This window comes from Leuciscus leuciscus (assembly GCF_965113295.1).
Source record: "Leuciscus leuciscus genome assembly, chromosome: 23".
In the NCBI taxonomy this organism is placed as follows: domain Eukaryota; kingdom Metazoa; phylum Chordata; class Actinopteri; order Cypriniformes; family Leuciscidae; genus Leuciscus; species Leuciscus leuciscus.
Window position 1 is genome coordinate 32,015,843 of NC_138747.1, and position 22,732 is coordinate 32,038,574.

General features: G+C 37.1%; 1 protein-coding gene across 2 annotated transcripts in view; it reads left to right on the plus strand.

Moving 5' to 3' along the window:
• The window catches only part of iars1 (isoleucyl-tRNA synthetase 1), a 107,216-nt gene that overhangs the window by 35,889 nt on the left and 48,595 nt on the right, over positions 1-22,732 (plus strand). For both annotated transcript variants that reach the window (XM_082156372.1, XM_082156371.1), the window contains exons 14-24: positions 1,288-1,414; positions 2,985-3,058; positions 3,632-3,826; positions 4,858-4,944; positions 5,142-5,225; positions 6,686-6,830; positions 10,043-10,163; positions 10,245-10,336; positions 12,768-12,845; positions 14,967-15,088; positions 22,573-22,675. In XM_082156372.1, the coding sequence (XP_082012498.1) occupies positions 1,288-1,414; positions 2,985-3,058; positions 3,632-3,826; positions 4,858-4,944; positions 5,142-5,225; positions 6,686-6,830; positions 10,043-10,163; positions 10,245-10,336; positions 12,768-12,845; positions 14,967-15,088; positions 22,573-22,675 (1,228 nt within the window). The remainder of the gene's footprint in view (positions 1-1,287; positions 1,415-2,984; positions 3,059-3,631; positions 3,827-4,857; positions 4,945-5,141; positions 5,226-6,685; positions 6,831-10,042; positions 10,164-10,244; positions 10,337-12,767; positions 12,846-14,966; positions 15,089-22,572; positions 22,676-22,732) is intronic.

Consider the following 22,732-nt stretch of genomic DNA (forward strand, 5'->3'; position numbering starts at 1 on the left):
ACAGACTGAAATTCGTTTGCACACATGTCCTGATTTGACCGCAGTTGCAGCATGTTAACAGTCTAACGCACATTTCTTCTGTTGGCTTATTAACGTGTCCTGCACATCCAGCCCATCACAGTGTCCTTAAATTCTACATTTAGTTCATAGATGAGAGAGCATAGGAGAAGAGAAAAATCATTAAATTGATAAATTGGGTGTTGAGATGGAGCTTAAATAGAAATGCCTCTTCCCGATGAGAATTGATGAAGTCAGTGGTGTCCTGATGAAAGCTTTCTCTCTGTGCCGTGTCTTGAAGAAGGGCAGCAGGACGATGCCCAGGAGGACATTTAACCTTCCTTTACTAAGGGATGGATTATTTTAAGTTGTTAGTTTTGTTTTTCTTTTCCAAGAAGAAAGATGATAATAATAATCAGTGAGCACTAACCCTTTACACAGAAATTAGTTTTGCGTATTTTTCTGAATACGGCCCAATGCTTAAAAGCTTTAATGTAGTCAATCATAAAATTCTCACTAACAGACCTGCAAGGTTTCTTATGGATGGTTTTAAATCCTACTTGTTAAAATAGACATTTTGTTGCTGTAGGTAATCAATCCTCAAAACAAATTGCCATTTCTTGTGGAGTCCCACAGGGTTCGATTTTAGGACCGCTGTTATTCTTGTTTTATGTTGCCTTTACAATGATCATTTTTATAGCTAAGCAGATAAATGGGCGGCAGTGCGCTCAGTGGTTCATGTAGGTTGTCTACAAACCGGAAGGTTGGTGGTTCCATCCCCGGTTCCACCTGACCAAATGTCGAGGTGTCCATGAACAAGACACCTAACCCCTGCTGCTCCCGACGAGCTGGATATGGCGCCTTGCATGGCTGACACCGCCGTTGGTGTATGAATGAGTGAATGAATGGGTGAATGTGAGGCAATATGTGAAGCGCTTTGGTGGCCATGGGTCTGTTGAAAGCAGTCTTGAACTTTAAGACTGTCTTTGAGCTCCAGATTACAGTACGTCATTTCTGAGACATTCAACAACCCGACAGTAGGTGAAAAGCATCGACCAACGCCAACACGTGGTGTAACACAGGGTTTAGACGAAACCCGACAAAGTGTCTGTTGCAGTTGTTCGGTGTCTGTCGGTGCAGTGTGAATCGGGCTTATAACGCAAAAGAGAACTTAATTTGTTTTTTGTGCTCTTAACACTGAATGTTGCTGTGAAAGGACTTTTTTTTTGGGACGTTTCTACATCGGCCTATGTGAAGTTAATGGCGGTGTCTTTCTCTCTTTGTTTCCAGGGTACCTGAGTTTGTCAGAGAGAAGCGTTTTGGAAACTGGCTGAGAGACGCACGAGACTGGGCCATCTCTCGAAACCGTTACTGGGGAACGCCCATCCCTCTGTGGGTCAGTGATGACTATGAAGAGGTCAGTGCTGGATCCATGAGCACCTTAAAAAGCTTCATTTTTCAGACTTCGAGTGATACTTCATGCCTTGATAATGCATTTGCTCGAAAATGGCAGCTGTAAATTCTAAATGTTTAATGCAAGAAAAAAATGACAGTAAAAATCTAGTTAAAACTAATCAAGGCATGTTTTCCACAATGTTTTTCAATTGACACAAGGCAGGGTTATTATTGTTAACTAAAACAAACTATTAAAATCATTTCTGTTATTTGAAGTATTATAATAAATAAAATAATTATTTGTTGAACAACCTAATCTAAACAAAAAATTTGAAATGTTGCTTTGACAATAAACTGAAATAAGTTTGTTGAAGCACTAAAATTATTCACTGGAAATAAATAAACTTAAACTGAAATAAAAATAAATGAACACACACACACACACACACACACACACACACACACACACACACACACACACACACACACACACACACACGCATAGTAATAAACCACAGTATTGACACAGATGTTTTTATTAAACAATTTGATTTATGTGAACATTTGAATGATCATGGAAATGAAGCACAAGGATTGTGAATCTTGTCTTTCAAAAAGCAAATTAAAAGCACAAAATATCATCTTGATTTGTAAGAAAGAGTTAAACAAGACCATCTTTACAGTCACAATGTCACGGTAATTTGATATCAATAGCAAAATCATTGTGAATATTCCTCCAGTGCTAATTCCCATTAGCTGTGTTTGGTAAAGCTGTGAAGTTTGAGAGCGTACGCTGTTGATTAGCCATCAACTGTTTGCCTCCTTCATTTGAATCTTCTTAGAAGCATGATCGTCTTAAGCATTGGTAATGGTCTTTAAGTGCTCTGATTAGCGTGTTTTTCTTAAAAGCTCAACTTGTGGAAAGTCAGAATAAGGTTGTTGGCGTCTCTGCCTGCTGAAACGAGCTATTTGAAAAGAAGGACAGCGACCTGCTTCCTGAAAATAGCATAATGAGTTGTTTCCGCGAGCGAGTCTCTGGAGTGCCACGGACTCCCCGAACGCATCGGATCGGGCCAGAAAAGCTCCGCTCTCTTGCTCTCTGCGAGGCCGTATCTGGGCCACACTACTGAGACCAGCGGAAACCGGGACAGCGGTCCAACATCGGCACTCACTTTCAGTAACACACTTTATGGTAAACTTCACTGCCCACCTGGTGAAAATCAAGGTTGTCCTGGTTTTTGACGGTGTTAAAGGTACAATATGCAGGAATTTTCGATCACAATATCCAAAAAACACTTGCACAGTGTTATATATTTCTTTCAATTGTGTACTTGCATTATCTAAATGTTTCCAAGAATTTGTAAATCCAGAGAAATTCACAATTTTAAATAGTGCCCGACTGCCCGTCCCTGTTCACTTGTCGCCTGTCAATGACGTCATATCCGCGTTATCCCTGGTTTCCGCTTGTACTGCCATAGTAACCATGGCGACAGATGTGGGCAACTGTGTTACGTCCAGCGGCACGCTGTTGTTGCGATTCTATACATTTTTTGATTGACAGCACTAAATAATAATAAATGCACACTGTTTAGGTGGTGTGTGTGGGATCCATGGCTGAGCTGGAGGAACTGACAGGAACTAAAGTGTCTGATCTTCACAGGGAGAGGTGAGACTCTAATGATTCAGACACCAGATATCATTTTTGATATTTCTTTACTAGTGTGATCAGGACACTATAGTTCACTTATGTCAGTGAGGAGAGCAAAAATACAGTAAACTGTGACATATTATACCCAAATATTCTTCATACAGTGACTACCAGTAACATTTATAAACATTTGGGACCAAAAATGATTGGGACACTTTGAGCTGATCATGTTTTGCTGAAGTGTTTTGTCTTTAATTGCTAATGCTCTTTTTACACACAGACTGAACTAAATGAAGCATTGCTTGGTGATTGGTTGAGCTAAACTGGTATTATCTAATTGTGTTGTTAAATTTAACAGCTGACAGATATTCAACATAATTCATGTGTGAGACAGTCTAACAGAAGGACGGACAAAACCAGTCAAATATCAACTGAGTTCTGCTCATATTTTATTACCATTTTCTAAACTATAGCGAATAAACTGTGATAATGTGAGGAATGTTGAAGGTGTCAGAATAGATTTTGGTTTGACTGCACCTGTGTAGATCGGCCAGGTGTTAATGTGTGTGTGTGTGTGTGTGTGTGTGGCAGCATTGACACTCTGACCATCCCGTCCCGCTGTGGGAAGGGTCAACTAAAGAGGGTCCCGGAGGTGTTCGACTGCTGGTTCGAGAGTGGCAGTATGCCCTACGCACAGGTACACTACCCGTTTGAGAACAGGCGGGAGTTTGAGGACGCCTTCCCTGCCGACTTCATCGCTGAGGGCATCGACCAGACCAGAGGATGGTGAGGAAACATCACCGCAACTGATGATCCACTGTAGGCTAGGGTGACGCACACATGTGCAGTTTATCCAATACACACAAAATAGACGAGGACTGACAAGTGAATCAATCAAAACTAACTTTATCTGTACAATAACTTTATTCTAGATCTGCTGTAAAGCCTAAACAATCTCTGTTACTGTAATCTCCTGTTATCTCTGTAAAGCTGCTCTGAAACACTCTATATTGTTAAAAGCGCTGTATAAATGAAGGTATAAATGAGGAAGTAACGTGCCAAACAAGGGCTTATGGGATCTCGTGACAAAAGCAACCAATGAACAGACAGAACCAATGAGAACATGACACATGTACAGATCACATGACATGAACAGATGCACCAATAAACATGAACTTCCAAATAAAAGTCATGAAAACATGAATGTGACATGACAGTCACTTGAGTAGATCTGTCCAAAACATGCCGAGTCATTTATTCATTTATCTGATGGCTGATAACAAAGTGTTGTTTTAGTTTTTGTATTGCTTTGGTAATATTTTTAATTTGCTTTTATTTTATATTCTATGTTAATACTATTTACATTTTTAGTAATTGTATGTGCTGTTATAAATATATTTCTTGACTATTTCTTGAATATAAATAATAAAAATATAATTTTTTGACTAATATTTATATTTTATTTTATTAAGTGTTTTAATAGTTTTAGTTAGCGATAATAACCCTAACACACACACACACACACACACACACACACACACACACACACACACACACACACACACACACACACACACACAGAAAGCAAAAAGTGTTTAATAACGGTACAGTTTAAGAGTGATCTGATGCAGCATTGCATTTTCTGAACGATACAGGGTTGATTTTCCTGATTATGATGCGCTTGCTCAGTTTGTTGGTGGAACATGTTTCAGGAGCCGTTTAAACTGAATCTGAGCACAAGCTGAACATCGCTTTCAGTGCCGTAACCGGTGTAGATGAAGCTCAGCTCGTAATGTCTGTGTTTCTGTCGGCTGCAGGTTCTACACGCTACTCGTGCTCTCGACGGCTCTGTTCGGGAAACCACCGTTCAAGAACGTGATCGTCAACGGCCTGGTTCTCGCGAGGTAACACACACACACACACACACACACACACACACACACACACACACACACACACACACACACACACACACACACAACACAGCCTGTGGGCTCCGTCCTCAGGCAGAAATACAGTACTAGTTCAGAATGACCCACTGAGCTGGAAACACTCTCTGTGTGCGTGTGTGTGTGTGTGTGTGTGTGTGTGTGTTCTGCAGTGATGGACAGAAGATGAGCAAGCGTAAGAAGAATTACCCCGACCCGGGTCTGATTGTGAAGAACTACGGCGCCGACGCGCTCCGGTGAGCAAAACACACTGATGCTAATTATCATCTTTTAGTTTTGCCTTTTCCCAGTATCTACGAATATTAATCTGTGAGCCACTTAAACTCCCCCTGAAGCACAGCTGAGACGTGACCATATGGGTGATGAATAAAAACATACTTATATCCATCCAAATGGGACAGTGCAAACTAAACACTGTCACGTATGATGTGATAATGCCTTTTAAATCTGTTGATTTTGTTTATTGTGTGCTTGGAAAGTGTCATATATTGAATATTTACAGTATATTTTATATCATTTTGATGTTGATTTAGATTCAATCAACATTGTTGATTTAATTTGGCCATTCAGTTTCCTTAAGATCGTAGACCAATTTCTAAGGGAATCATTTTCACACTCACACACTTACACTCTCACATACATTCTCATATAGACAGACAGACACACTCACTCACTCACTCACTCACTCACTCACTCACTCACTCACTCACTCACTCACTCACTCACACACACACACATTCCGATGAGGTAGAAAAAACACTAAAAAATGAAAAAACGTAAATGCACCAGAGGAATAAAAAAGCTAGATTATCTTAATAACACTTTATAATGATCTTACATTAATACATTATATAATGCTTAACAGACAGTTTATTAATGATTAAAATAATACATTTAAAGCCTTATTTAAAGCGGACGGGACTAGTGTAACATGGAGAGGTGGTGTAAAGTAATTATTACCAGAGCTTCTCTGTGATTTTAGTCCCGTCCGAATGTGCATCTCAGTGATCATGACGGACAATATCAGTAAAGATTACGGCGACTTTTACCTTCAGTAAAAAGGTCCGGAATAATGACCTCAGGTGATACTAATCCTGTGCGAATAGACCCGCTGTAAATATGTACCTAAATATTTAATCATTTTCCATTTAAAAGTAGTTTCCCAAGGTTTTTCAAGTATGGAGACGCTTGAAAAAGCATCAGTTGCAAAAACTCAAGTGTTTTTCACACACACATTCAGATCAGAGAGAAGATCGACAGCACTTGTTAGAGGCACGAAACATCTTTTAGCGTTAGCTAAGTGCCTATTACCAACACAATCCAATCTGAAGTTAATTAATACATCTTTCGACCGGACATAACTGTTTTATATATATAAATATAGGTTATATGTGTTTGCGCACGTGATATCAGGAAGCAACGTAATACACACATGACGACAGGAGTGATGACGATGCACAAATCGAGTTCTCTGTTCACTATTGCTCATACATATATAGGGTTACATCTCAAGGCTGGAATACACTACATGACTTTTAAAATCTGAACAGATTTTAAAAACTAGGCACCACACACTCACCGAGGCTAGTAGCCCGGCCCGTTTAAAGCCCTTTCATGTGAACTTTCATGAGGAAAGACGCTCTTCAACCAGAGGAACGGTCCTCCTGGTGTGACATCACCTGTTTCTGTCCCTCAGACTGTACCTGATCAACTCGCCGGTGGTCCGGGCCGAGAACCTGCGCTTTAAAGAAGAGGGCGTGCGAGACGTGCTGAAGGACGTGTTCCTGCCCTGGTACAACGCCTACCGGTTCCTGGTGCAGAACCTCCAGAGACTGCAGACGGTACGGCTCTCGGATCACAGCACAGCTGTTTCCAACATTGATAATAAATAAGAAATGTTTCTTGAACACATGCTCTTTGATGAGGCTCTGCAGCTCTGCAACTCCACGGCTTTAAGAAGCCAGTCTAATGCACTGCACCATCTTATTTATTCTAAAATAAATGTGTATATAGATATATATTAGGGGTGTAACGATACCCTCATGTCACGATTCGATGCATATCACGATACATTGGCCACCATATGTTATAGTTATCAGCCAATAAAAGAACATTTGTGGTCCCAAAACATCAATCATACAAAAGAACATAATCATATCAACAGATGCATATTAAATGAGCTAGAGAGGGAGGAACATAAAACACAAAAACAGGCAAAAATAAATGGTTTCTGAAACTTGCCAAGGCAGACAGGTCACATGACATGCCAGTGGCGGCTCCTGCCAGCCAGCTGAAGATTGAACCCCTACTGAATAAAATTTTACAATATATTCACATAGAAAACAGTTACCGTATTTTCCGGACTATAAGTCGCACTTTTTTTCATAGTTTGGCTGGTCCTGCGACTTATATTCAGGTGCGACTTATATATCTAAATTAATTCAGACTGAGATGAACCATAAGAAAACATTACCGTCTACAGCCGCGAGAGGCCGCTCTAGTTGGCGGAGTTGTTCAGAAGCGACACCAAGGATGAAGAAAATGATGTGGAATGAGATCGCGGGAGCTTGGTGAACTTGTTTACTGGTAACTTGCTTGTTGGACTCGCTGGCTTATGTTAATTTAGCCTATTCAGCCTCCCAGGTATATGTTCTTTATGCTATTGTGTAGCTGAATAACTGTTAATGTGTTATGTTAACATACCGGACACCTACTCAGCCTGTTGTTCTGTGTACTACTGTGTAGTTGAATAACTTGCCTTTCCAGATTAAATGTCTGTTCTTGGTCTTGGATTTTGTGAAAATAAATTTCTAAATAAATGCGACTTATAGTCCAGTGCGACTTATATATGTTTTTTTCCTCTTCATGACGCATTTTTTGACTGATGCGACTTGTACTCCGGAGCGACTTATAGTCCGGAAAATACGGTATTTAAAATTGTAATAATATTTCTGATTTTTTATTGTATTTTTTATCAAATAAATGCAGCTTTGGTGAGCATAAAATATACATGCAAAGGGGTTGAAATTAGTGATGCACCGATGTGAAAATTGAGGCCGATACCGATAACCGATATTAATATTGCTGTTATGGCCGATACCGATATTTGCCGATGTCGATATCTCTGTATAGAAAACAAATTTGAATGATTATCAAATAAAGAGCTATTTTCCAAAACACTTTTTTTTTTCTTTTTTTTTTTTTTTTACTTTAGAAATGACTGATATTGGGCACCTTTACCTGTGTGCAAAATATGTCACATAGGACACACATGCATTATACTGCATTGCATACAGTTATGTGTGCTGGTCAATTTGTCTAAAATTAAGAAACCCTTAGAAAACTGTAAAAAAAACACACAAAAAACAGGAACATTGTGTAAAATTAAGATAGGCTACTTTATTTATTATTCCAATATCCAAATATGATACTAAAAAATACCACAGGGAAAAGGGCTTCTATTTGTGACGTGCTGTCTTTGCGTTTGAACATTGCACATTTTAAACAGGACACTCATTAACTGAATAAATGTTAGCCAATACAAACATATTTATAGAAAACAGTTGACAATGAATAGACAGGAGTCCAATAATAGCATAACGAATCATTCTAAAAATAATAACAAGTAGCCTAGGCTATAAGACGAATCCGACATGGGCTGTGTTAACAGTAAAACGTCCGTCATTTAACGAATTTTAAAAACACGGATGGATAATACAAAATACTTTCTGATATTTTGACAGAAAAAAAACAAGCAAGAACAAAATTTAAACTTAGCCCGTCAATTTTTCATTTTACAATTATCTTCTCTCTCTGTGTGTGCGCGCGTCCGTGTTTGTGAGAGAGAGAGCTCGCGCAGCACTGATACAACGGTAGCCTACTTTTTAATCCATAAGTAACGAACGCGCTAGTTTTCATACAAAATAAATATGTAACATAATTAGGTAGGCTACTTTAGTTGTTATTAATACAATAACGTAACACATGAAGGCTACGTTTCTCAACACTGAGAATGAATCAATAAACGCCTGTTTCTCCACTCGCGCTTATCAGTAATCCACAAATAACACGTGCTGTCACTTTTGAGAAAAATCTAATTCGAACGGGTATCAAATATCAAGCAATATATTCAAATATGTACGAGTCAAAAAACGATCAGTCAAAAATGTGTCATGAAGAGGAAAAAAACATAAGTCGCACTGGACTGCGTTAACAATGTTACGGACGGGACAGTTGACGTGAGCGCTCTGAGAGCGCCACTAAGACTGCTTTAAAACTTTCACAGAGACCTCAAACAGAAAGCACAAAAAGCCTGTCTTTAAATTTAATTTCGTTTTGTATTAATTGTATCTTAATTTTGATAAATGTTTCATCAACCAATTGCCTGGATTGAATTAAATAAGAAGTAAATAGAGTAGAAAATATTTAATCAGGACACGGAGGCGAGGGCGCGTGAACCTGGAGCGCGTCTCATAAATGAACCGAAATCTACCTGCCTCACAGACCGGAGACATATATAGAAAGCTTGAAATGTCTATTTTTAAACAGAACAATTCAAAACGAAAGAAAACAGACTGTTCTCTGCTTATGTCATCTGTATGAAATGTGTATTTATCTCAGGCACATTCACTACTGCTAAGATCGAGTCAGCATGGTCAACTTCATCTTCAACTTCACACGTCAAATATCGGCCTGTTCACATCGGCCATATTTTGACATCGGAACAATACCGATGTGTAAAAAAATGACCATATCGGCCGATATTATATCGGTGGCCGATATATCGTGCACCACTAGTTGAAATGCTTACATTTTTACAATTATCCTAACATATCAGAAAAAGATCTTCAAGTGAAGGATCATAGGGTTCATCTGTCAAAAAGTTTGGGATTCTTGATGTAGTTGGTGCTTGAATTCAGCATTGACGTGTCGTATTTAAATTCAATGGAGATTTGACAACTAGAAGTGAAGAAAAGATCTTTTATTTTATTATTTTATCTGCTTACTATTTGAAAAGTATCTGACTGGGCCATGATCGTTTTCCCCTCATTAGGAGGAGGGCATCGAGTTCCTGTACAACGAGAGGACAGCCATCGTGAGCGAGAACATCATGGACAAATGGATCCAGTCCTTCACCCAGTCACTCATTCAGTTCTTCAGAGATGAGATGGGAGGTGAGCATCTGATGATCTCCTGCACTTGATGTGATTTGTCAGCAAGGACGGTCTGAAATAGACGTGTGCTCGTGTTTCCAGCCTACAGACTCTATACGGTGGTTCCCAGACTGGTCAAGTTCGTGGATATGCTCACCAACTGGTACGTGAGGACGAACCGCAGGCGTCTGAAGGTAGGCAAGATTCGACTCGCACACAATCTCAGAAAACCTGTCAGAAATGTCCCAGTCATGTTTCATATTTATCAAGAGAAAGAAATAAGAAAATATATTTTTCCTGAGCCTTGCGCTTGCTTGTGACCCTTGGGCTAGAAGTGACCCAGATTGAATTAAAGCTCAGATCAATACACATATTCCATCCCTGAATGTCATTATTCATCCATTGAGCAAAACACACTTAGATTAATCTTTATTGAAAGGAAAGAGGAGGGAAGGAAGGAAGGAAGGAAAAAAAAAGAAAGAAAGAAAGAAAATAATGAAGGTAAGAGGGGAAAAAAAGAAGGAAGTAAAGGAGGAAGGTAGGAAGGAAGGAAGGAAAGAATGAAAGATGGAATGAAAGAAAAGAAAGTAGGAGGGAAAGGAGCGAGGCGGGACGGAAAGAAAGAAAAAAGGTAAGAGGTAAAGTATGAGAGAAGGTAGAAGGGAAAGGAGGAAGTAAGGAGGGGAATGAGGAAAGGGGGAAAAAGAAGGAAGGAAAGAAAGGAAGGTAAGTGGGAAAGTATGAGGGAAGGAAGGAAAAAAGGAATGAGGGCAAAAAAAGAAGTAAGGAAAGAGAAAGAAAGAAAAGAAGGTAGGAGGGAAAGAAGGAGGGAAGGAAAAGGAAGGAAGGAAGGAGGGCAAAAAAGACAGAAGGAAAGAAAGAAAGAAGGATGGAAGGAAAGAAAGAAAAAAAAGAAGGTAGGAGGGAAAGGAGGAAGGAAGGAGGGGAATGAGGAAAGGGGGAAAAATAAGGAAGGAAAGAAAGGAAGGTAAATGGGAAAGTATGAGGGAAGGAAGGTAGGAGAGAAGGAAGTAAGGAAAAAAGGAATGAGGACAAAAAAAAGAAGGAAAGAAAGAAAACACATGAACTAAGGCATTAGTAAACTATCATAGGAGGTTTAAACACATTTGAGTGATGCTGAGACTATGAAGTTGAGTTTGGCTAATTCTCTTTACACATTCACACACAAAATAATGAAATACCCAGAAGAGTAAGTATTCTGTGGAGACTCTTCATAACCGCAGATAAACATTCCCTGTTAGTCTGTTCTGACATTCCTTTATTCCCATGCTGCCTCTGTTTTCCTCAGATCTCACCAGACATTCTCAATATAAACTAATAAAGATCGAATAGAAAAAACTGGATATTTTACTCCCTCCCAACAACACACACAAAATGTATATGAATGACAATATAGAATATACAAGAAAAAACTTAATTTTGACAGGTTTTGTGAGATTTTCTCGAACTTTTCAAATCTAAAAACTGTACTGATTTTGTGAGAACATTGTTAGATTTCATCATTACCAATTATGATAAATAAGAATGTTACTCACTGGTATTGAGGACAATTGCTTGCTTTAAAAATGAGGTGTGCACCAGGTGTTCGTCCTGAGCCCGTTTGAGTTCTCTAATATTGAGGAAACTCTGGATAATCAGCATCAAATCTGGGCTTTATTTCTCTCTTCAGTTTTTCCTGCTCAGTCTGTGTGTGTTCAGCTCTCACTCCTGTACAGTGTCTCTGTACGTTCTGTTGTAAACGGAGATCTGTGGTCTCAGGAAAGCCACTTTAAATCCTCATTATGAGTCATAAATACAGTGCATGTTCACAATAATAAATAAAATAATGATTTAAACTATGTTTTACATCTGATATACACATTTACATCAAACATGCCATTCTTATTAATGGAGTTACGCACTTAAATGACATGAAATCATTACATTACATTTTATATTCTAATAAATAGAAATATTTGTAGTGGATGCGATGCGATTTTAATGTTTGCTTAGCGCATGATAATTGCAGAACTCATAGTCTGAGAACATATTTTCACAAGTAATGATCAATAATGCACAATAAGGCCTATCTGTTTCCATTAAAAATATAAAGCAATTAAAAATTCTATTTGGCCAGTGGAAAGGATTGAGAAAAAATATTTATATATAGATTAATAAATATAATCTATTTATTAAAAAACAAGGCAAGGATCGGCTACTAAATTATTTTTAGCAATGTAATGTGACGGCACATCCGCATCCCATATTTTCCTAATGTCTCGTACCGTTAAACATGGAATCACGTGGATGAATATGCATATGCAAATGAGGACAAAACTCGGCATTGTAAGCTCCATATATGGTTATTTCGGGGGGGGGAGACACATGTGCACAATCTTCCGCTGACTGTGTTTTGCTAAGGGAATTTTGAATATTAACTTTCAGGCGCACGTGCACTTTTAATAAGGATCGTACGCACAGTTTAATAAATGAGAGCCAGGACCTGCAGGCTCAGACATGATGCTTGATGTTGTGACACTGCAGTGTTGTGTGTGTTTAAGAGCGGAGGAGTCAGCAGTGCTTGCAGCTGTTATCCTCTCTCTCTCTCTCTGTGTGTGTGTTCAGGGTGAGAGTGGTGTTGAAGACTGTATCCGTGCCCTGGAGACCCTCTTCAGTGTGCTCCTCTCCATGTGTCGACTGATGGTGAGTCTCGCCAGCGCTCAGAAAACACAGTCAAACACTGCTTTCAGAAGGAGGAGGAGGAATGTGGCCGTTCTCAGTGGATGGGGATGAAATTATTGAATATAGAAGTGTTGCAATGCTTTTTGAATTAAATATTTTTTTATATTACTAAAACCAAAAAAGAAAGGATTTTTTTGTACACTGAAAAAATTTACATATTCTAATTTGTTAAAAACAATCCTCTACTTGAAATGCAGAACTGTTGAAGAAGATAATTTTTTTTTTTTTTTTAAGCATCAATTTAACACATTTTTGTGAATTTATGCTTTAAGAAACAAACAGATGAATATGAATAACTAAAATAATAATAATAATTATTAAATAATCTTTCCTAACGGAATAGTTAGGAAGTTATTATTTTAATGTAATTTCCTCTCTCGGTCTTCACTGTCGTCACTCCTCCTATACACCGTGTGCTAACTACAGGCGCCGCGCCGCGTGCGACGGCGACACGTGACGATTCTATTTTAGAAACGGTTTCTATTTTTCTGCGACGTCGCGCTGGAACAACAAACACAAAGTGTGGCGATGATAATCTCAGGTGCTGTTTATGTGCTTTATTTAATGTTAAAAGCGTATAATGTGACTCTGAATATCATTTAGTGCTCCAGCTTTGAAGCTGTAAAAGCAACAATGGATAATTCACCTCAGATCTTGAAATTAAACAAATGGAAACAAGAACGTTCAAACTGTGAACAAACAAGTGTATTCTTTGACAAAGATTGTTTTAGTAACTCAGCCTATGTATTTTTAATAATGTTTAAATGGTGTAATATTTGTGAATTTGATTATGTATCTGCTTATCCATTTTCTTGCGAGTGCCGTCAAGAGTACTCTCTGGTGCCGCAAGACTCCGCCCACACGCTGTTCTGATTGGCTGACTCCGCCCACACACTGTTCTGATTGGCTGACTCCGCCCACACGCTGTTCTGATTGGCTGACTCCGCCCACACGCTGTTCTGATTGGCTGACTCCGCCCACACACTGTTCTGATTGGCTGACTCCGCCCACACGCTGTTCTGATTGGCTGTGGGTTTTGATTGATTTTTACACATCTCGCAGTCGCGACACGTCTAGTGTGGACAGACAAATGATTTGTCACTGGAATCTTATCGCATCGCGTCTGGTTTGGACACGGTGTTATGCTTCCGCTCCTCCGTGAGAGATACGAGAGCATTGCGTCGCTCATTATCACTCACGCCACCGGCCTCGTCCTGCTCGCCACAGTTGACTACTCAAATTTCAGTCTGTTTCTCACGCAAAGCATCATATGACTTACAAAAACTTGTATATATCTCGCACAAGTTACACGGGCGACTGTCACAGCGTTTTTATGACTTTTTTAAAGCTTTGGAAAAGAGCGACCGGCACGATTCACTTTTGTGTTCCACTGAAAGTCATATGGGTTTTCCAATAACATGAGAGTTGAATTATTATTTGAAACAATTGATATTTTCACTGTAATGCAGTTCATAACTGTGAAGGCAGGGCTTCAATTTACGGCAATAATTAATTACTGACCCAAAAGATGATTTGATAGATACTTTCAGTGCCTCATTTTCCCCATCAGTGATTATAAGGAACAACTTAATGCTTCAATGAATCTTCAGTGAAGGAAACCTTGGCTTTGTGTGGTGATGGTGTCTTAGCTTCTGTCTGTAGTTTATTCATTCACTTAAAGGTGCATTGCGTAATATTTAGGAGGATCTGTTGCCAGAAATGCAATATCATATGCATAACTATGTTTTCATTGGTGTATAAAGACCTTATATAATGAAGAAGCTAGCTAAAGTCAGCGAATAAAACACTGACACAATGATGAACAAGTAACAATAATATTCGCAATAACATAAAGTTTTACTGAATAATTAAGCAAGCATTATTTCTTTATCTATGTAAAGAAACCTCATTGCTTAACTGGCTAATCTCTGCTGTCTCAGACGACGACATCACTTCCTGTTGGCCACCGTAACTTCTGTTGGTTGCAGTTCGTAACTTCTGTTGGTTGCATTTCGCAACCTCACCACTAGATGCCGCTAAAACTTACACACTGCACCTTTAAGAAGTGTTTCTTGTGCTCAGGCTCCCTTCACGCCGTTCATAACGGAGATGATGTACCAGAACCTACGTCACCTGATGGACCCGGCGTCAGTGGAGGAGAAGGACACGGGGAGCATCCACTACCTCATGCTGCCACACGCCAGGTACACGCTACAGTCATCATGCTAACATGCTATCGCCCGTTACCATCATAACATAGATACTATATCAAACAATATTCATGGCCGTTAGCAAACACCTTCTGTCATAATAAAGATGTCACGACATTAGAACGTTTTTTCAATTAAAGGAATAACATTCTACTATGTATAAAACAATTTCTTGACACTTCATTAATTGCAATATAAAAATAACGAGTGGAGTTAAAAAATATATAAATAATATAATATTAATATATATAAATAAATAAATAATTAAGTACTGTACTGGTAAACTTAACTAATTTATTGTAATGTAAAAATCATTATAGGAGAGTTATAAAATATATAAATGTTGTTGTTATAATTATTAATACAAATAAATAATTTAAAAAACAATCATTTAAAACATGTTTGCAAAACAATAAGAGTAAAATTATAATATAATATATAAATGTTATTATTAAAATGTATAAATATTATTCTTATATTATTTATTAATACATAATTTAAAAACAATAATTGAAAACTGAACTGAATTGAAAAATAATGATAATAGAATTTAAAACGTATAAATAAAATAATAATATATTATTATTGTTATTATTATTATTAATAATAATAATCTTAATAAATAGTTAAATCATCATTTTTTATTTTTTATTAAGTACGGTTATTGTAATATAAGTACATACACAAAGTATAGTACATTTACAAATATGTAAACCTGATATTAAAATAATATATTATTATTGTTCATAATTTTCACAAATAATAAAAAATAAAAAATGGTTTAACTAAATAATTGTAATAAAAATATAATGATAGTACAATTAAAAAATATAAACCTGATATTAAAATAATATATTATTATTGTTATTATTATTATTATTATTAATAATAATAATAATCTTAAATAATTAAATTAATAATTTGTAACTCATTCGTTGTAAAATAAAAATAATAATAGTACAATTTAAAATATATAAATCTAATAATATTAAAATATATTTCTATTATTATTATTATTATTATTTATTAAAAAATTATAATTGACACTTATTTAAAATGCAGAATTTAAAAGTTTACTGTCTTTTTGTATCTGTAATGATGAGATTAGCTCTGGTGAGTGAGTTTGAGTCGAACACAAGCGGACTCTGACAGTCGATCTGTCATGCAGTGTTTCCATCAACACACAGCGTCAGAGGTCATGGTGTGTGTCGTGGCGTTCGGGAGCGTGAACACAGTGATATGCAGAAGCTGATTAAACTCATTCCGCATAAAGATGCCCTCATTTACATTTTGACAGGCTAGAACTGAGACTAAAATAGTTTTTCCTTCCTTATTTAATGAACTTCATCAGATGATCTGAAACCGATAGACACACAGAACTCTTCCTGCGTCTGGTCAGATGTTGAGAGGGACTCTGGTGTTTGAAGCATGTTGGCCTGGCAAACACAAATTACATTTTTTAATATTCGTCGAAAAAAATGCACATACGAATGCAAAAGCTGTGCATTCAAATTTTTGGTTTGTAATATTTACAATATTTTACGATATTGTAAAATGATGCCTACGTCACATGATGACGTGACTGACACGGTTTGTTTTTGTTAGCTTATCCAGTAAAGCGCGCAACGGCTGCGTTGATAATTGAAAAATGGCGGGAAAAGTCGTCCTGCTGACGAAAACCCTCTCAGTCGGAGGCAAAAATTGTGCAACGACACACTTGACCAAACCTGCACATTAGTCAGAGCTGTGTGTGTGTGTGTGTGTGTGTGTTCATCAGCTGAAACGCACTCGCTCAGATCAGGAGCGTCTGGTGTTTCTGATGATCGATATGTAGATGATGTGAGTAGAAGTGAGTGTTTCTGAATGGTAGTTTGCTAGTGTGTGTTCATTACGCTGTATGTTGGAGTGTGTTTTCTCAGGTCACTGATGCACGAACACAGTTTAACGCACTAATGTTCCTCGCATGCACATTAAGGGCATTATATTTTACTGAATAACAATTGTTTCAAAAGTTAATGCACTTTAAAAAGTGAATGTCAGTTCATTTCAATAAAAGATGCGATGCTTGGTTTGGTTTATATTTGCTTATTGCGCTCTTGTGTTCATAGGAGACGATACAGTACTTTCCCCCTCTAACATTAAGTGTTGCCTTTAGAATTCGAATATAATTAGAATTTTGCTCATATTTAAGAAAGAAATTTGAGTTTAGCTTTCCAGCCAGATTGACAGCCCTGTGTTCGCTCTGAAGAGTGTGTCACGGTCAGCTCCTCGCGTGATTCAGTGTGTGAACACATTCACTAGAGCTGGAGTTCGCCTGTAAGCGCTCCTCAGGTCTGTTCCTCCTCACTCCTCTATATTCAGCAAGTGTCCCGTGTTACTGTGGTGTGTGTGTGTGTGTATTAATAAGCGCAGAGGTGACCGTGTGTCCGAGACGAGGAGAGGACACTGAGCTCATTCACTGATTAAACATCTCTTCTCTTCAGTTGCTTGGACTGCGTTTGCTGATGGAACCAAGAAACGGTTCAAGGATGGAGCTTTGTGTAATGATTTAACATCATGAAAAGCATTTAGAAGCTGTTTGACACCATGTGACCTGTGGATGTGACACCTGAATGTACTGTGTAACGGGTGTGAATTGTCACTGGTCTCACGATTCAATCCGATTATGATTATCATGTCAACGATTCGATCCGATTATGATTATCATGTCAACGATTCGATCCGATTATGATTATCATGTCAACGATTCGATTCGATTATGATTATCATGTCAACGATTCGATTCGATTATGATTATCATGTCAACGATTCGATTCAATTATGATCATCATGTCAACGATTCGATCCGATTATGATCATCATGTCAACGATTCGATTATGATTGTCAACGATTCGATTCGATTATGATTATCATGTCAACGATTCAATCCGATTATGATTATCATGTCAACGATTCGATTATGATTATCATGTCAACGATTCAATTATGATCATCATGTCAACGATTCGATTATGATTGTCAACGATTCGATTCGATTATGATTATCATGTCAACGATTCGATTATGATTGTCAACGATTCGATTCGATTATGATTATCATGTCAACGATTCAATCCGATTATGATTATCATGTCAACGTGTCAACGATTCGATTCGATTATCATGTCAACGATTCAATCCGATTATGATTATCATGTCAACGATTCGATTCGATTATGATTATCATGTCAACGTGTCAACGATTCGATTCGATTCTGATTATCATGTCAACGATTCGATTCGATTATGATTATCATGTCAACGATTCGATCCGATTATGATTATCATGTCAACGTGTCAACGATTCGATTCGATTATGATTATCATGTCAGCGATTCGATCCGATTATGATTATCATGTCAACGTGTCAACGATTCAATCCGATTATGATTATCATGTCAACGATTCGATTCGATTATGATTATCATGTCAACGATTCGATCCGATTATGATTATCATGTCAACGTGTCAACGATTCAATCCGATTATGATTATCATGTCAACGATTCAATCCGATTATGATTATCATGTCAACGATTCGATTCGATTATGATTATCATGTCAGCGATTCGATCCGATTATGATTATCATGTCAACGTGTCAACGATTCAATCCGATTATGATTATCATGTCAACGATTCGATTCGATTATGATTATCATGTCAACGATTCAATCCGATTATGATTATCATGTCAACGATTCGATTCGATTATGATTATCATGTCAACGATTCGATCCGATTATGATTATCATGTCAACGTGTCAACGATTCGATTCGATTCTGATTATCATGTCAACGATTCGATCCGATTATGATTATCATGTCAACGTGTCAACGATTCAATCCGATTATGATTATCATGTCAACGATTCGATTCGATTATGATTATCATGTCAACGTGTCAACGATTCGATTCGATTCTGATTATCATGTCAACGATTCGATTCGATTATGATTATCATGTCAACGATTCGATCCGATTATGATTATCATGTCAACGTGTCAACGATTCGATTCGATTATGATTATCATGTCAGCGATTCGATCCGATTATGATTATCATGTCAACGTGTCAACGATTCAATCCGATTATGATTATCATGTCAACGATTCGATTCGATTATGATTATCATGTCAACGATTCGATCCGATTATGATTATCATGTCAACGTGTCAACGATTCAATCCGATTATGATTATCATGTCAACGATTCAATCCGATTATGATTATCATGTCAACGATTCGATTCGATTATGATTATCATGTCAGCGATTCGATCCGATTATGATTATCATGTCAACGTGTCAACGATTCAATCCGATTATGATTATCATGTCAACGATTCGATTCGATTATGATTATCATGTCAACGATTCAATCCGATTATGATTATCATGTCAACGATTCGATTCGATTATGATTATCATGTCAACGATTCGATCCGATTATGATTATCATGTCAACGTGTCAACGATTCGATTCGATTCTGATTATCATGTCAACGATTCGATCCGATTATGATTATCATGTCAACGTGTCAACGATTCAATCCGATTATGATTATCATGTCAACGATTCGATTCGATTATGATTATCATGTCAACGATTCGATCCGATTATGATTATCATGTCAACGTGTCAACGATTCGATTCGATTATGATTATCATGTCAGCGATTCGATTCTGATTATCATGTCAACGATTCGATTCGATTATGATTATCATGTCAACGATTCGATCCGATTATGATTATCATGTCAACGTGTCAACGATTCGATTCGATTCTGATTATCATGTCAACGATTCGATTCGATTCTGATTATCATGTCAGCGATTCGATTCTGATTATCATGTCAGCGATTCGATTCTGATTATCATGTCAACGATTCGATTCTGATTATCATGTCAACGATTCGATTCGATTCTGATTATCATGTCAACGTTTCGATTCGATTCTGATTATCATGTCAACGATTCGATTCGATTATGATTATCATGTCAACGATTCGATTCGATTATGATTATCATGTCAACGATTCGATTATGATTGTCTTCGATTATGATTATCATGTCAACGATTCGATTATCATGTCAACGATTCGATTCGATTATGATTATCATGTCAGCGATTTGATTCTGATTATCATGTCAACGATTCGATTCTGATTATCATGTCAACGATTCGATTCGATTATGATTATCATGTCAACGATTCAATCCGATTATGATTATCATGTCAACGATTCGATTCGATTATGATTATCATGTCAGCGATTCGATTATGATTATCATGTCAGCGATTCGATTATGATTATCATGTCAGCGATTCGATTCTGATTATCATGTCAGCGATTCGATTATGATTATCATGTCAGCGATTCGATTCTGATTATCATGTCAACGATTCGATTCGATTATGATTATCATGTCAACGTTTCGATTCGATTATGATTATCATGTCAACGATTCGATTATGATTGTCTTCGATTATGATTATCATGTCAACGATTCGATTCTGATTATCATGTCAGCGATTCGATTATGATTATCATGTCAGCGATTCGATTCTGATTATCATGTCAACGATTCGATTCGATTATGATTATCATGTCAACGTTTCGATTCGATTATGATTATCATGTCAACGATTCGATTATGATTGTCTTCGATTATGATTATCATGTCAACGATTCGATTATGACTGTCAACGATTCGATTATGATTGTCAACGATTCGATTATGATTATGTCAACGATTCGATTCGATATCACAATGCGTTTCATCCTCACTTTTCAATATTACTGCACATGGGTATATTTTTGTTAAGGAAAAGTCTGAGAGAGACTGCCGATTAAAAGTTTGGGATCGGTAAGATTTTTATGTTTTTAAAAGAAGTCTCTTCTACATTTATTTGATTAAAAAAGAAAAAGGAAGTAATATTGTGAAATATTAGTACAATTTAAATTTTTTTTTTTTTTTTATATATTTTAAAATATAATTTATTCCTGTGATCAAAGCGTTATTTTCAGCATCATTACTCCAGTCTTCAGTGTCACATGATCCTTCAGAAATCACTCTAATATGATGATTTGATGCTCTAGAAACATTTATGATTATTATCAGTGTTGAAAACAGTTGTGTACAATTTTTATTTCAGGATTCTTTGATGAATATAAAGTTCAAAAGAACAGCATTGAAATAGATTCTTTTGTAACATTATAAATGTCTTGACCGACACTTTTTAAATAAAAGTACTAATACATTTTTTTCCAAAAAAAGACAAATTCTTACTGACCGGTAGTGAATTGTTACAAAAGCTTTCCATTTCAGATAAATGCTGTTCTTTTCAACTTTCTGTTCATCAAAGAATCCTTTAAAAAAAATGTGCACAACTGTTTTCAACACTGATAATAATCATAAATGTTTCTACTGTGTATTAGTATATAAAACACTGCAATTGTAATAAGAATTCAGGAAAGGCTGACAAACCAAAACTGAGAAATCAGAAACTATTTCAGCTCAAACTGTGGCTGAGTGAGTCTACATGTGTTCCTCTACGGCTATAATAAACTATACAACTATACCGAAACCGGTTAGCACTTTATAATAAGGAAATAGTGTGAAAAGACAGACAATAAAATGAGATGTGAAGAGCTGAAATATGAATGCTAAACTGAACCGAGATGAACGTGTGTTATGTGTGTGCGCTGATCTGTCTGTGAAATAATCAAAACTGGGTTCGTACAAGAGGCTTAAAGGACGTGAATTGGCTTATTTACGATTAATGCTTGACTTATTTAAATACAAAATTTATGAAATTTAATTTAAAAAATAAATAAATATGCTGTACGCCAACATTGTAATATAAAATATCATTTATTGAACAATACTAGCCATTATAAACTTTGTATTTAATGTAATATGAAGAGTTCAGATTGCCATCTGAAATGTTCTTCTAGAATGATCATTTTTGTCAAGCTCGGTTATTTAAGTTCAGTAATTTCTCTTAAATGGCAATTAATCTGTCACTTTAATCTTTGTCATTTAAGTGAAATTACTGAACTTAAATATATGTGCTTGATAAAAATGATCATTCTAGAGGAAGAGTTCAGATGGCACTCAGAGGCTTTTACATCTGAACTCTTCGTATATTATTCAATATGTTGAAGGTTGTAGTTTGGATGCCTTGTATCTGTAATTTGAGTTTAAAAACACTGAAGATATTGTTTGATAAGTGCGATCTCTGATTGTTATCCTTGAAAAACCAAAAAGTAGTGCTTGAAAAGTCCTGGAATCTGTAAAATCCACATCATGACGCATGCGTTTCAGTCACTGGTTGTTTGGACGGATCTCCGCTCTCAGTTCTGTGATTGTTCGAGGTCTTCCACAGCTGACAGTGTGTGTGTGTGTGTGTGTGTGTGTGTGTGTTTGGCAGGGAGTCTCTGATTGACAAGCGCATTGAGAACGCGGTGTCCCAGATGCAGTCGGTCATCGAGCTGGGCCGTGTGATCCGAGACCGCAAGACTCTTCCCGTCAAGGTGAGAGACGTTCATTATTACCGTGATGAACCCTCAGAGAGAGTGTGTGAGTGTGTG